At 37.5% G+C, this 12,759-nt stretch overlaps 2 protein-coding genes across 2 annotated transcripts in view; one reads left to right on the forward strand and one right to left on the reverse strand.

The window, feature by feature from the left end:
* Nucleotides 1-12,759, reverse strand: part of GTF2E2 (general transcription factor IIE subunit 2) — a 68,942-nt gene that overhangs the window by 48,314 nt on the left and 7,869 nt on the right. The gene's annotated exons all lie outside the window — the stretch shown is intronic.
* SMIM18 (small integral membrane protein 18) lies at nucleotides 2,060-10,260 on the forward strand. Its single transcript, XM_059049304.2, has 3 exons — nucleotides 2,060-2,119; nucleotides 9,070-9,144; nucleotides 9,778-10,260. Exon 3 carries the CDS (start codon nucleotides 9,815-9,817, stop codon nucleotides 10,109-10,111), a length of 297 nt encoding a protein of 98 aa, XP_058905287.1. The 5' UTR covers nucleotides 2,060-2,119; nucleotides 9,070-9,144; nucleotides 9,778-9,814; the 3' UTR covers nucleotides 10,112-10,260.

The raw sequence follows: 12,759 nt of genomic DNA on the forward strand, positions 1-12,759 counted from the left end.
ATCCACAAAGGAAGAGGTTAAATAAAAGGGGGGAGAGTCAATTTCTGGCACCAGTTTGGTAGTAATAATTTAAACAAAAGAATGCATTAGAATAACCACAAGTCAAATGTAACAACTGTCAGATCCACAGGAACAGCTTCTAGAAGGCAACAGAATATTCCTTTGAGATTAGTTAGTAAAAAGGCTTTATTGAATGATTTTTTGAGACCTCATATGCAATTTTCCTTTAAAAATAACTGTTAAAATTTTAATAATATAATAACTTAATTGACACATTAAAGCCTTCTTTACTATGTTTTCAAAAATAGCAATATTAAGAATGCCTTACGGGGATGTCCTTGGTGATCCAGTGGTAAAGAATCTGCCTTCCAATGCAGGGGGATGCAGGTTCCATCCCTGGTCAGAGAACTAGGATTCCCACATGCCGTGGGGCAACTAAGCCCACGTGCCACAAACTACAGAGCCCACGTGCTCTGGAGCCCGCATGCCACCACCAGAGAGAGAAAACCCACATGCTACAACTAGAGAGAAGCCCACGCGCCACAACGAAGAGCCTGCGTGCCACAGCTAAGACCCAACACAGCCATAAATAAACAAACAAATAATAAAACTCTGTTCCCTTGGCAAAATTCTAAAAAAACAAAGAATGCCTTACAGGTGTGCTTTCACATTTACTACTTCAATTATTAAATACTTCCTACATGGTACATTTTCCCAAGGTTTCAGGAAACTCATAATGATAATAGTAACTAACATTTATTGAACACCTACTATTGCCCAGACCCGTGCTAAATGATTTTCCCATTTAATCCCTCCCAAAAATCCTATTTAGGAGGTTTTACTGTCTCATTTTAAACCTAAGAAAGCTCAGAGTAATAAGTGGCAGAGTAAAGATTCAAATCCAGTTGTAAACGCTGATAAGTCTTGTATAAGAATCATTAACTAATATTTAACACAGGTTATTCCATCTCAAACTGGATATTGCGTCACAGTACAGAAATTCATAAATGCATATTTAGGGAATTCCTGTTTGACTTTAGGAAAATAATACTACGTTTATCCTACACTACTAAATAAACAACTAACTGGAAAGACTATAAATAACAGTTAAGGACAATATGCTAAGGATAAGCACCATGCAAATGGTCAAACATGAAGCACATACAGTTTTGTTTACCATAAGGCCTCCAGTGTTTAACTCAATGCCAGGCACAGTCAACAATAAATATTAATTGACTGAATGAATGAACGTATTTCCACATACCCCTTTATTGGCCCTAGAAACAAATGTGCCAATTATCCGTAATTTTAAATAATAAGTTTGCGCAGCAAGCATTTACCCAGTCTGCTGTTGTTCTAGTAGCCACTCCCATAAATAAAAACCTTGACTGTTAAGCTTGGACCACAACTCTAATACACCATAACAAAATCATTCTATCTCTACATATCCAACTGAGGATTCTTTTGCAATTTAACTTTCACAGACTGTTTTTAACACAGGTGGTGTACCTACCAAAACTTATCCCTCTCCCAAATAGTAGAAATAAAAACCTTATTTCCTTTCTTCTGCCTCAGAATTTCATCTAAATCAAACCACGACACGGAAATAATCACTTCCAGAGAGCAAGATTTACATAAATAACAAGTATCTGAAAGAAGAGAAAGAAAATATCATTTATTAGATCTTATGCACACTTCATGGAGGAAACACCACGCTGGTAAACCTGGACTGTTTGTTTCCCAGGTTACTGACTCTCTCGACATTATCTTCTAGCCCTAGCACTGAAATTATCACTGAAGGATCTGAAATGCTACAGCTAAGCACTATGGAATCATCAATTTGTTACTAACTCACAAATTCCTGTGCAGCAATTTAGCTTAAAGACAAAAAAAATAAGGCCAAAATAAGGGGTGACAGTTGAGAACCCAGACGGCTCTATTCAAGTTTATGAATGATTTACACCTAGGGTGGCAGGACTTAATGCAAATGCAAGTAGAGGAAACTGTCAGCTGCATTGTGGTTCAACCAATAGAAGCACAGCTCCATCTTGGCTGTGCACTAGACTGCATTACAAACAGACGGATACCATCGCTTCAACTGCAGCCTTTCAGACAAGAGGTAGGTTATACGATCTTTTCATTTAATAATACATGTCCTTATGATACAATATAAATTTTTTACCATAAAAACGAAGCAGAAAGCTTTGTTCCTACTAAAGACCCCCAAAACTGTATTCATTTCATTGTCTGGTAGGATTTTATTATGAAAATATGAAGACTATCTTTGCTATTTGATAAGCACCCTTACCATCTGTGCCTTAACAGAAAATCATTACATTTTCTATGAACCTAATCTATATCCAGACCTCAGAGTAAGCCATATGCATGTGATGTTAAGAGGTTACTTGCAAATTTCATTTTCTCCGAGCTATTTCATTTCAGCGGTTTGGTCTGTCTTAACAAAGGATTTTTCTTAAAGAAAAATCTAGACTAAAAGCAAATCCAGGACTAAAGCTTTCTGATTATATGTGCAAATTTAAAGCAGTTATTTATAAGAAAGTTTGCTGTATTTTAAGGAATATGAGAAAATAATTCAAAATTTTATTTGACTTTGAGTGTAGATGCAGAGAATGCCAATAAATTATCATCACATTGTGATTTTTGTATAAAAATAAAAAGACCATAAAGGTACCATTACGTAGGCTGCATTATACTGTAACCAGAGACCATTTATAGAGCTTTAGACTTTCATACATTTTCATTAAAATAATTCCTTACAGTCAAATTTTAAAGTCTCTATCACTATGCTATTAAGTAAAAATCATGCTATTAAATAAAAACCTTCTTAAGCAGTGTTTCATTTTTTACATGCCACAAAAATATACATTTATCACAGTATTTCTATATAATGTTAAAGTTATTCTTAAACTGAACTTAAAATAAATATACAGTAAGTCGTTTTGACAAACTAAATTTTAAAATAAAAGTATGCTCTAAGAAGAATTGGTTATGGGAGGAAGGAGGGTACCTTTCAAGGTAATAAGATTACTTTCATAGCTAACAGCAATCATTCATGCCTACTAAAAATTAGTATTCAACTGCTGACCAAATTTCTAATTCTACAATATTAAAGCATGCAAAAATAATTATTTAGTAAATGCTAGAGTTCCAGGATATTACCTATATATACTGACCTAAAGATCCAACTTCTGTCCTTTTCTTTGCTGGTAAATCTATTTTAAATTTTAAAGGTTTGTGGGGTTTTTTTCATAATTTTTATTCCTTCTGTTTCTTAACCAGTGTTCTGCTAGCATGAGCAAAGTATCCCTTACAAAGCCCAAAGGTTGCTGTAAGAAGATATTAGATCTCTCCAGGTTCAGTACAATGTGGTTAATTGCCTAGAAAACATTCCTGCTTGCTATACGAAGTATGGGAGCTCAAAAAAAGTCTCAGATCAAATAAAAATAACTTTGTCAAATAAAACGGTTAACTCATAACTCAAATTTCAGGTAAACTGTAGACAAAAACTCCTACCACCCACATTTTTTAAACAGTATAATCAGCCTACATTTTACTGGCAATACATCTATAGTTAATACAGATGGAGGCTCATTGTTGTTTAGCCAAACTAACTAAAGACATGGCCTAAGCCAGAGAGTTCCAGCGTTGGGTGCATTGTTCTATATATAAAGGCTATTACAATTAATTGATCATATTTCAAAGTGATATGCTTAAATGCACTAGAGAATTCAATTTAAGGCCTTTTTCCACAAATAGAGCAAAAGCATAATTTTATTCTGATCTGGCAATTCAAGGTTCCAGAAGAGTTCCAAGTCCTATCCCTGTAAATATTTCACTAGGGCCTTTTAAAATGGGAGGAAAGGGGCTTCCCTGGTGGTGCAGTGGTTGGGAGTCCGCCTGCCGATGCAGGGGACGTGGGTTCATGCCCCGGTCCGGGAAGATCCCACGTGCCGCGGAGCGGCTGGGCCCGTGAGCCTTGGCCGCTGAGCCTGCGCGTCCGGAGCCTGTGCTCTGCAACGGGAGAGGCCGCGGCAGTGAGAGGCCCGCGTACCGCACCAAAAAACCCAAGAAAAAAAAAAGGAACGGGGGGGGGGGGGGGGGAGGAAAAATAGATGATGGAAATATATTAGAAAATAATAATAAACTAAAAATTATACATGTAAGAGACTGTTCCTACTTTTTACTGTTTGCTCTCACTTCTCGTAAGGCATGTTACAGCATTTGCTTCACATATATTTACATTTTAATTTCAAAAATAGTCTCAAAATACAAGAAAACCCTAATGATAAATGTCTTTCTATGTATCTAATTATGTCTAATTCATCAAAGCAAGATTTAGATTTTATCCTAAACTTAACACACAAAATTATTAGAGCTCTACCGTACTCTGAAAGAATAAACCACATTAAATTTAAGGTGGAAAATGAATCTATATTACAGGGTTTACTTTTTCCAGATATGCCCAGAAGCTAACTAAAAAGTGAATGTTTTGAGATGCTCATCAGTTATCAACACACTCACAAATGGCAAACTGTCATCATTCACAACATAAACCTGACATGTATATATACTCTTTCTGAAAACTGCTTAGATGCTCCTAGCAAAACTTACAAGTACCCCTGGAAATGGCACATACTGGTATCCAGTCACTATCGCAAGTATAATTATCATAAGCATATTTGTGTGTGGATAAAGTACACAGTCTAACCAAAGTCACAATTCACTAATCCTAATTTTTTAGAAGTAATCCAAACACAACAGATTATTAAAAACCAAATACTTCTGGGTTTGAATAAATAATACACTCAAATGGTTCAAAAACCAAAGGAATACAACAAGGTACATCTTGACAAGTCTCACACACATCCCTGTCTCCCGACTCGACTCCCCAACCAACCCCACAAGTAGTCATTATTACTAATTTCTGTACATCCCCACGATTTCTGGGCAGATACAAGCAACTAAAAATATATATTATTCCCCTTTTATCTCTATACACTGTCCTGCACTTTGTTTACTTAAGAACATATCCTAGAAATCTTTCCATGTCACTACAGTCACCTCATTCATGCTTAACATCCGACTGTGTGAGTATACTACATTAATTTAACCAGAAGAATAGTTCATTGATGGGTACAAGTTAACTTCAAAGTAAGTGAATTTAGTTGTGTGTCTGTCTGCCTGCCCCCCTTCTTGCCCCCCCTTATCTCTCCCTTCCCATCTCTCCCCCTCCCTCCCTCTCACTCTATTTTTTTAGGAGCAAGGGGACCTGAAAAATTTTTAAGCAGTTCACTTGTACCTCAAAAATAAATAGAATATAAAGCTCCTTAAGCCAACTTTCTAATCGTTCTAAAATTTCATTTTGAAACAGTAACTTACATTACTAGTCTTTACAATTTCTCCCCAGTCTTAAGAAGGCACCACAAATTTTAAAAGGCCTACTCATGGGATTTCCCTGGTGGTCCAGTGGTAAAGAATCTGTCTTCCAACGCAGGGGACGCAGGTTCAATCCCAGGTAGGGGAACTAAGATCCCACATGCCACAGGGCAACTAATCCCACATGCCACAACTACTGAGCCCACGCATCTCAACAAGAGAAAACCCGAACACCACTAGAGAGAAGCCCACACGCCACAACAAAGACACGACACAGCCAAAAATAAAAATGAAATAAATATTAAAATAAAAAAAAATAAAAAGGCCTGCTCATAATAAATTAAAATACAAAGTAATAAATTCAGTATAATTTCAACCAGGTATGAGTTATAGATTTCTACATCCAATGTCTAGGATAAAAGAAAAAAATTACAAGTTTGATATGTTAGAGAGATAAGATTATAGGTGATGCTTTTTAAAAAAATTTATTTATTTATTATTTTTGGCTGCGTTGGGTCTTCCTTGCTGCGCGCGGGCTTTCTCTAGTTGCGGCAAGAGGGGGCTACTCTTTGTTGTGGTGCGCGGGCTTCTCATTGCGGTGGCTTCTCTTGTTGCGGAGCACAGGCTCTAGGCACGTGGGCTTCAGTAGTTGTGGCACATGGGCTCTAGACCACAGGCTCAGTAGTTGTGGCGCACGGGCTTAGTTGCTTAGTTGCATGTGGGATCTTCCCAGCCCAGGGCTCAAACCTGTGTCACCTGCATTGGCAGGCGGATTCTTAACCACTGCACCACCAGGGAAGCCCATAGGTGATGCTTTTAATTTTTATTTTAAATTGCTATAATGATATTTTTGATATCAATCATGAAATAGCAGTTTAAATTAATGTTAATTAATAGGGTAGATTAATTTCAGAGGCATCATGTGGAAATTACCTCACTCTACTCTCTCCTCCCTCCCCTACCACTGTTTCCCCTGCAGTCAGTTCTAATGCCAGATTTAGAAGAGAAATCTTCAAAAGAAATTCCCAAATTTTAAAAAGGAATCAACCTGAAAGGCCTTAACAGAAAGTCTAAGGAATACTTCCATCAGTGCTGGAGAGGGCTAGGTTAGCCAAGGTAAAATTATTAGACAGACCCTCAAGCAATTCTTCCTGTTCTTTACCTACCCACATAAGTCGCACAATCCTCCATTTCACCGAGGTCCTAATCTTCTTCCTCTCCCTCTCCTCTATTAGCTCTGCTTTTTAAAAAGCACCTGAAACTTATTCACACTGAAGTAAAAATAATTGTAACAATGTTTGTTACCCCTCCCAGGAATATCTGCATTTTAGCAGTGCTAAAAATCCTAAAGGAGTTCCAAAGCTGAACATTTTTCAGGCATTTGTGTGTCTGTGCACATGCATTCATGACACTATCAGCAAGGCTGGGTCAAAAAGGACTTAACTTTTGTCTCCGTTTGAGTTAGTTTCTATAGGTTACTTGACTATTTGTGTAAAAGGTGCTTAAGTTCAGAGGTAGCAACAACGCAGAGGTGGAGGGGTAGCCTATCAGGACTCAACACTGCACAACCCCAATTTACACTGTATTCTACCTGAATGGCACCCACCCCACAACAAAACATGACTGGTGCTCCCCAGAGCTGTACAACGCAGCAGGCTGCTTTCTATAAGGGTGTGCTTGGAAGAGAAAAATGCAAAAGATAAAAGAGTAACTTTGAAAGGCTGGGTCTCTTGACATAGTTTGAAATAGTGTAATGTAATGGGAAGTTACTCAAATACCTGTGTTCCAGACAATGCATTTTTGTATGTCCCAGAACAGGAGCAATTAATTCAATTACTGTCCATTAGTCTCTTGTCCCTCATTTCAAGATGAAAGGTGACCAAGCACCATAAATGGATTCTTAAATCCAACAAGAAAAAATGAATTTAAGCCTTTACTTTTGGCCTCAGATCATCAATTTAACCTTCAACATATACGAAGGAAAAAAGGAAGGGACCAAGTCCATCCAAAGAAGTGAGATGATCTGCCATGCAAAACAGATTTAAAGAAAAAAGAAAAAAAAAACCTTAGAAAATATTAGTTTATTAACCCCAAAGTTTTAAAATTATAAAGAAAACAGAAATCTAAGGAATTATATTGTTATGTTTGGGGGGCTTTAAGTCAGTTTTTAATCTTTTTTGGTGTGAAAATAATATTGTGGTTATATTTAAAGACAGAGTCCTCACCTTTTAAGAGACATATACTGAAATATCCCTAGATGAAGTGACATGATGTCTGGGATTTGCCTCAAAATAATCCATGGAATGGAAGTGAGTACAGATATAGACTGGCCAAGAATTGATCAATGAAGCTGTGCTATAAGCACATGGGTGTTTATTATACTCTTATACTTCTGTACTACCTTGAAATTTTCTATAAATGAAAGTTATCTCACACACAAGTTATCTCCAGCACTTAGAAAAGTATTTGTTGGGACTTCCCTGGTGGTCCAGCAGTTAAGACTCCACACTCCCAACGCAGGGGGCCTGGGTTCAATCCCTGGTCAGGGAACTAGATCCCACATGCTGCAACTAAAAGATCCCGTGTGCCGCAACTAAAGATCCCGCACGCCACAACTAAGATCCCGTGTACCCAACAAAAATCCCGCATGCTACAACTGAGACCCAGCGCAGCCAAATAAATAAATATTTTTTAAAAAAAGGATTTGTTACACAGTAGGTAATCAATAAACATTTGTTTACAAGAATAAAAGTCTATTTAGAACTATGTAGCAAAAAAAACCATGCAAAATAATTCATTTCTTTCATAAAAGCAAGCACACAAACTGACAACAGTCACTGAATTAGATAAGTGGAACGACGGGGTTTTTTCCACCCATTTCAAAAAGTTTCTTAGTATATAGGTATTTTATAATTTTTTCAAAAAGCTTAAAGAGATATTTTGGGGGGTTTTAATTATTTATTTTTGACTGGGTCAGGTCTCAGTTGCAGCACACAGGATCTTTATTGCGGCATGTGGGCTTTTCTCTAGTTGTGGTGTTCAGGCTTTCTCTAGTTGGGCATGCAGGCTCCAGAGCACGTGGCCTCTGCAGTTTGTGGTACATGGGCTCTCTAGTTGAGGCGTGTGGGCTCAGTAGTTGAGGCATGCAGGCTCAGTAGCCCTGCAGCACGTGGGAATCTTAGTTCCCCGACCAGAGATTGAACCCGCGTCCCCTGCATTGGAAGTTGGATTCTTTACCACTGGACCACCAGGGAAGTCCCCTTAAAAAGATATTTTTGAATGATTAAGATAATAAAGTCATTTATTATTTTTAATACTATCAGATCTTCAATCCTTACAGTCCCATTTAAGGCCCAACAAGTATCAGGTCAACAAGAGCAAAGCTTAACGCAAGAACAGTGAAACTAACTCACTGGCTAATTTTGTGAAATAGAATAATAATTTAATAATACATGCCTTTGGGATGCTGAATTTGCCTGTTTTTTTTTTTTTTTAAGTTCCTGTCCATAGGTCATTTAGGTATTATGAAACATTTAAGACTATCATATACATAACCAAAAATAATCCTAAGATTAAGGTCTCTTCATAGGCAACTTCAATCTAAAACTGTTTTATCCTTATTCTGAAAACCACCGTTATTTGGCTTTTCTTTCTCTACTCTTTTTCACGCAGCCATTATTTCCTGATTCAGATCACCTGTCCTGGAAGTTTAAAGGAGTGGAAATAGAAATACACTGAACCAAGAAGGTGAGAAGGATCCACAAGGGTTATGGGAAAAGCTCTTCGGCGGACGGTTTGAAGAACACAACTTTAAAATGCTAAGATTTTTTTGTAGATAACAGCTCTCTGACCACTGCTTTAATCAAATTTTAAACCAATTCAGCTGCCTTTTTTCTCCATTAGCAGTTAATTTCTGTATATGATTCTTGATCATAAATATTTGTCTAACAAATGATATACATTAAAAAATACATGGGCTTCCCTGGTGGTGCAGTGGTTGGGGTTCCGCCTGATGATGCGGGGGACGCGGGTTCGTGCCCCAGTCCGGGAGGATCCTGTCTCCGCGGCTGGGCCCATGAGCCATAGCCACTGAGCCTGCGCGTCCGGAGCCTGTGCTCCGCTGCGGGAGAGGCCACAGCAGTGAGAGGCCCGCATACCACAAAAAAAAAAATAATAATAATAATAATAATATGGTTTACAGAGTACACTGCATAGATATTGAAAAAAATTCAAGAATACCATTCAGGCATTAACTCTGACAGAAAATAAGGAAGACTCATGCAGCCTATATAAATTTACTAACAAATCTTAGAAACTGACATTTGAATTGACCAATCTGTAGAGTTTGGTTACATATATTCATTTTCTCCCTTTCTACAGATTCAAACAAGCCATATAAGAAGCGGAATCTCTAAGAATGGCCTCCCAGAGCTCCAGCCTCTGGAATGAAACAACTACATCTGTTTATCAGTACCTCGGTTTTCAAGTTCAAAAAATTTACCCTTTCCATGATAACTGGAACACCGCCTGCTTTGTCATTCTGCTTTTATTTATATTTACAGTGGTATCTTTAGTGGTGCTGGCTTTCCTTTATGAAGTGCTTGACTGCTGCTGCTTTGTGAAAAACAAAACTGTGAAAGACTTGAAAAATGAACCGAACCCTCTTAGAAGTATGATGGCCAACATCAGAAAACGTGAAACTGAAGTGGTCTAGTACTCTACATAAGATGAACAAAAGCTCTGAAAACAGCCGTCAATTACTGAGAAAAAATGAAAAATTTCTGAGGTCAACTGTTATTACAAAATTGACTATGAATAATTAAAAGATTTCTACTAGAAGGGAAAAACAAGTTAAATATGCACTTTTTGTGTGTATCGATTTCATTAAATATACAGTAAAACTTTCACAAATGTGAATAATTTACCAGTCTATTTAAAATAACACTTCAGAAACTAGATAAAAGATTCCTAGAACTCAATGCTAGGCATTAAAAAGTACACTGGAAACCAAAAGAAAGGCTAATGATCACAAAATAACATACCTAAACAAACCACGTGAACTAAAAAACAGAGTACTATCCTTCATATATTTTGGTAATTAAAATGCTACTTAAAATACTTACCTAAATCCAAAGTAAAATATTTCCACTTATACGTAAGTCCCTACTTACTGAGAAGCAATACTTTCTAGTTTATTGAAGACAACTTAAACATTTTTAAAGATTTAAGTTTTATATAGGATTAGTGTGGGGAAAAAAAAGACTCAAAATATTCAGCAAGGTTACAAGGACACTTGCATAAACTTTTCATAAAACTGACTTACTGTTTAGGAAGAAATACATGGTCTAAGATAAGCTGTTTTCAAACTAAAACTTCCTAGCATACCCCCTAAATTGCATTTCTTGAGCTTGTTGTTTCATTATGCCTCTTGCATTCACACTCCCAAGGACTAAGATACCCAATGCGAAAAGACTGCCAGGTAATTCCCTGGCGGTTCAGTAGTTAGGACTGGACGATTTCACTGCCGGGAACCCGGGTTCAATCCCTGGTCCGGGAATTAAGATCCCGAAAGCTGTGCAGTGTGGCCAAAAAAAAAAAGACTGCCAAAAAAGTCAAAAGCAAGTCAAAAGCTAGGACCACTTAACACCTGTTAAGAAATACAGCAATCTTATTTCTTGGAATGCTAAAGGCTGTACAGTATTATATTTTATAACCCTGACACTATTTTGCTACTACCCATGAGCAAACCAAAGTATGCTTTTAACCACTACACTATAACTGCCCTTAGACCAGAAATGTCACTCCTGGAATTTTATTCTGAGAAATTACTTCAAAAGAAAAAACTGAAGATACAAAGATGTTTACAATAGCATTACTCAAAATAACAAAATAATTGGAAGTAACGGCACTTAACTAAATGTGTCTCATCAACATTAAGAAGCAACTGAAAATTATGGCAAAACAGAAAATACTTGACATGGGAAGTGAAAAATAAGTATCTGTCATTTTCAACTTAGAGAGTCCTACATGCCAGTCTGAAATCGCTTTTCCACAATGTTTTTATATTTTTCTTTTAACATTAGAAACAAACACAAATAACGTAACCAACTTTCAAAGGACTTGTGGAACTTAGGCATACAAAATATTTTGGTAACCAAGAGCTACTCTGAGCACTCGTTAAAACCACATTTTCATAAATGGAAAACTTTGGAGTCCTTGCCATAGATGGGAAGCGTACAGGTCCTTTAATAACTAGATTTTTTGATAACATACACCTTTTCCCTACCCTACCCTGTAATCTCTTTAGCCATTTAACAAATATGTACTGAGTGCTTCCATGTGTGAGGGATTAGGTTACAATGGCAAACAAGTAATCATGCAATTACAGTGGCACACAATAGCTTTGTCAGAAACAGGGAGTGCTCTGGGAATTCAAAGGCTAAGCAATAAACACAAATTGGAAAGTGGGAATGACTTCAAAGCTGAAACCTAGAAAAGGAATAGGAGTTAATCAAAGGAAAGAGGGAAGGAGGTAAGAAAGAACGTTCCAGGAAGAGGAAATAATATGAGCAAAGGCCAAGAGGCAAGAGAGTGAAGCATGTTAGGGGAGCTACAAGCCAGTATCACTAGGACAGGGGACAAGGAGAAAAGTGAGATATGGGGGACAAGATCAAGTACAACATGTAGGCTGCAGGAAAAGGTGGGCTTTGTCTGAAAAGCAATGATCAGCCTTAAGCAGAGAATGACATCATCAGATTCATGATTAGAAAAATCACGGACTGTTGTACAGAGAATGGCCAGTAGGAAAGCTAAACCACACCTGACAAGCAGCTGACCGGGCAACCCAATGGTAGTGCCCCGAGCTAGGATGGTATGGTAGTCTTTAGTGTTTACACCCAGTATTTCCAGCTCCCCTCTTTCTGAGCACATGGAACTGGCTGGGTACAGCCCTGTGACTAGCTCTAGCTAATGAGCTGTGAGAGGAATTGATGTGTTGTCACCTCCAGACCACAGCATTTAACTGCCAGGCAAGATCTTCCACAGTTCTCTTTCCCTTGGGCATTGAAACAAAACCAACAACATTTGAAATATCAGCTACTCTATCAGCTTGGGTCCTTGAGTGACTGTAATGAGCTAAGACCCCTGCCAACACATGATAAACATGTGGTGTGAAAGAGAAACAAACCTTTGTTGTTTTAAGCCACTGAGATTCTGGAGCAAAGATATTCTTAAGCATATCAAAGAGACCAGGTCTAAGAGCAGATCTCTGTTAATGTTTAAAACAATTTGCAAAATTTTATTATGAATTCATGTAAATTTCCTTGTAATGAGAGATAATGCATGTGCTAACAAAAATGATAA

Source organism: Kogia breviceps, chromosome 20 (genome assembly GCF_026419965.1).
Source record: "Kogia breviceps isolate mKogBre1 chromosome 20, mKogBre1 haplotype 1, whole genome shotgun sequence".
NCBI classification, from domain to species: Eukaryota; Metazoa; Chordata; class Mammalia; order Artiodactyla; family Physeteridae; genus Kogia; species Kogia breviceps.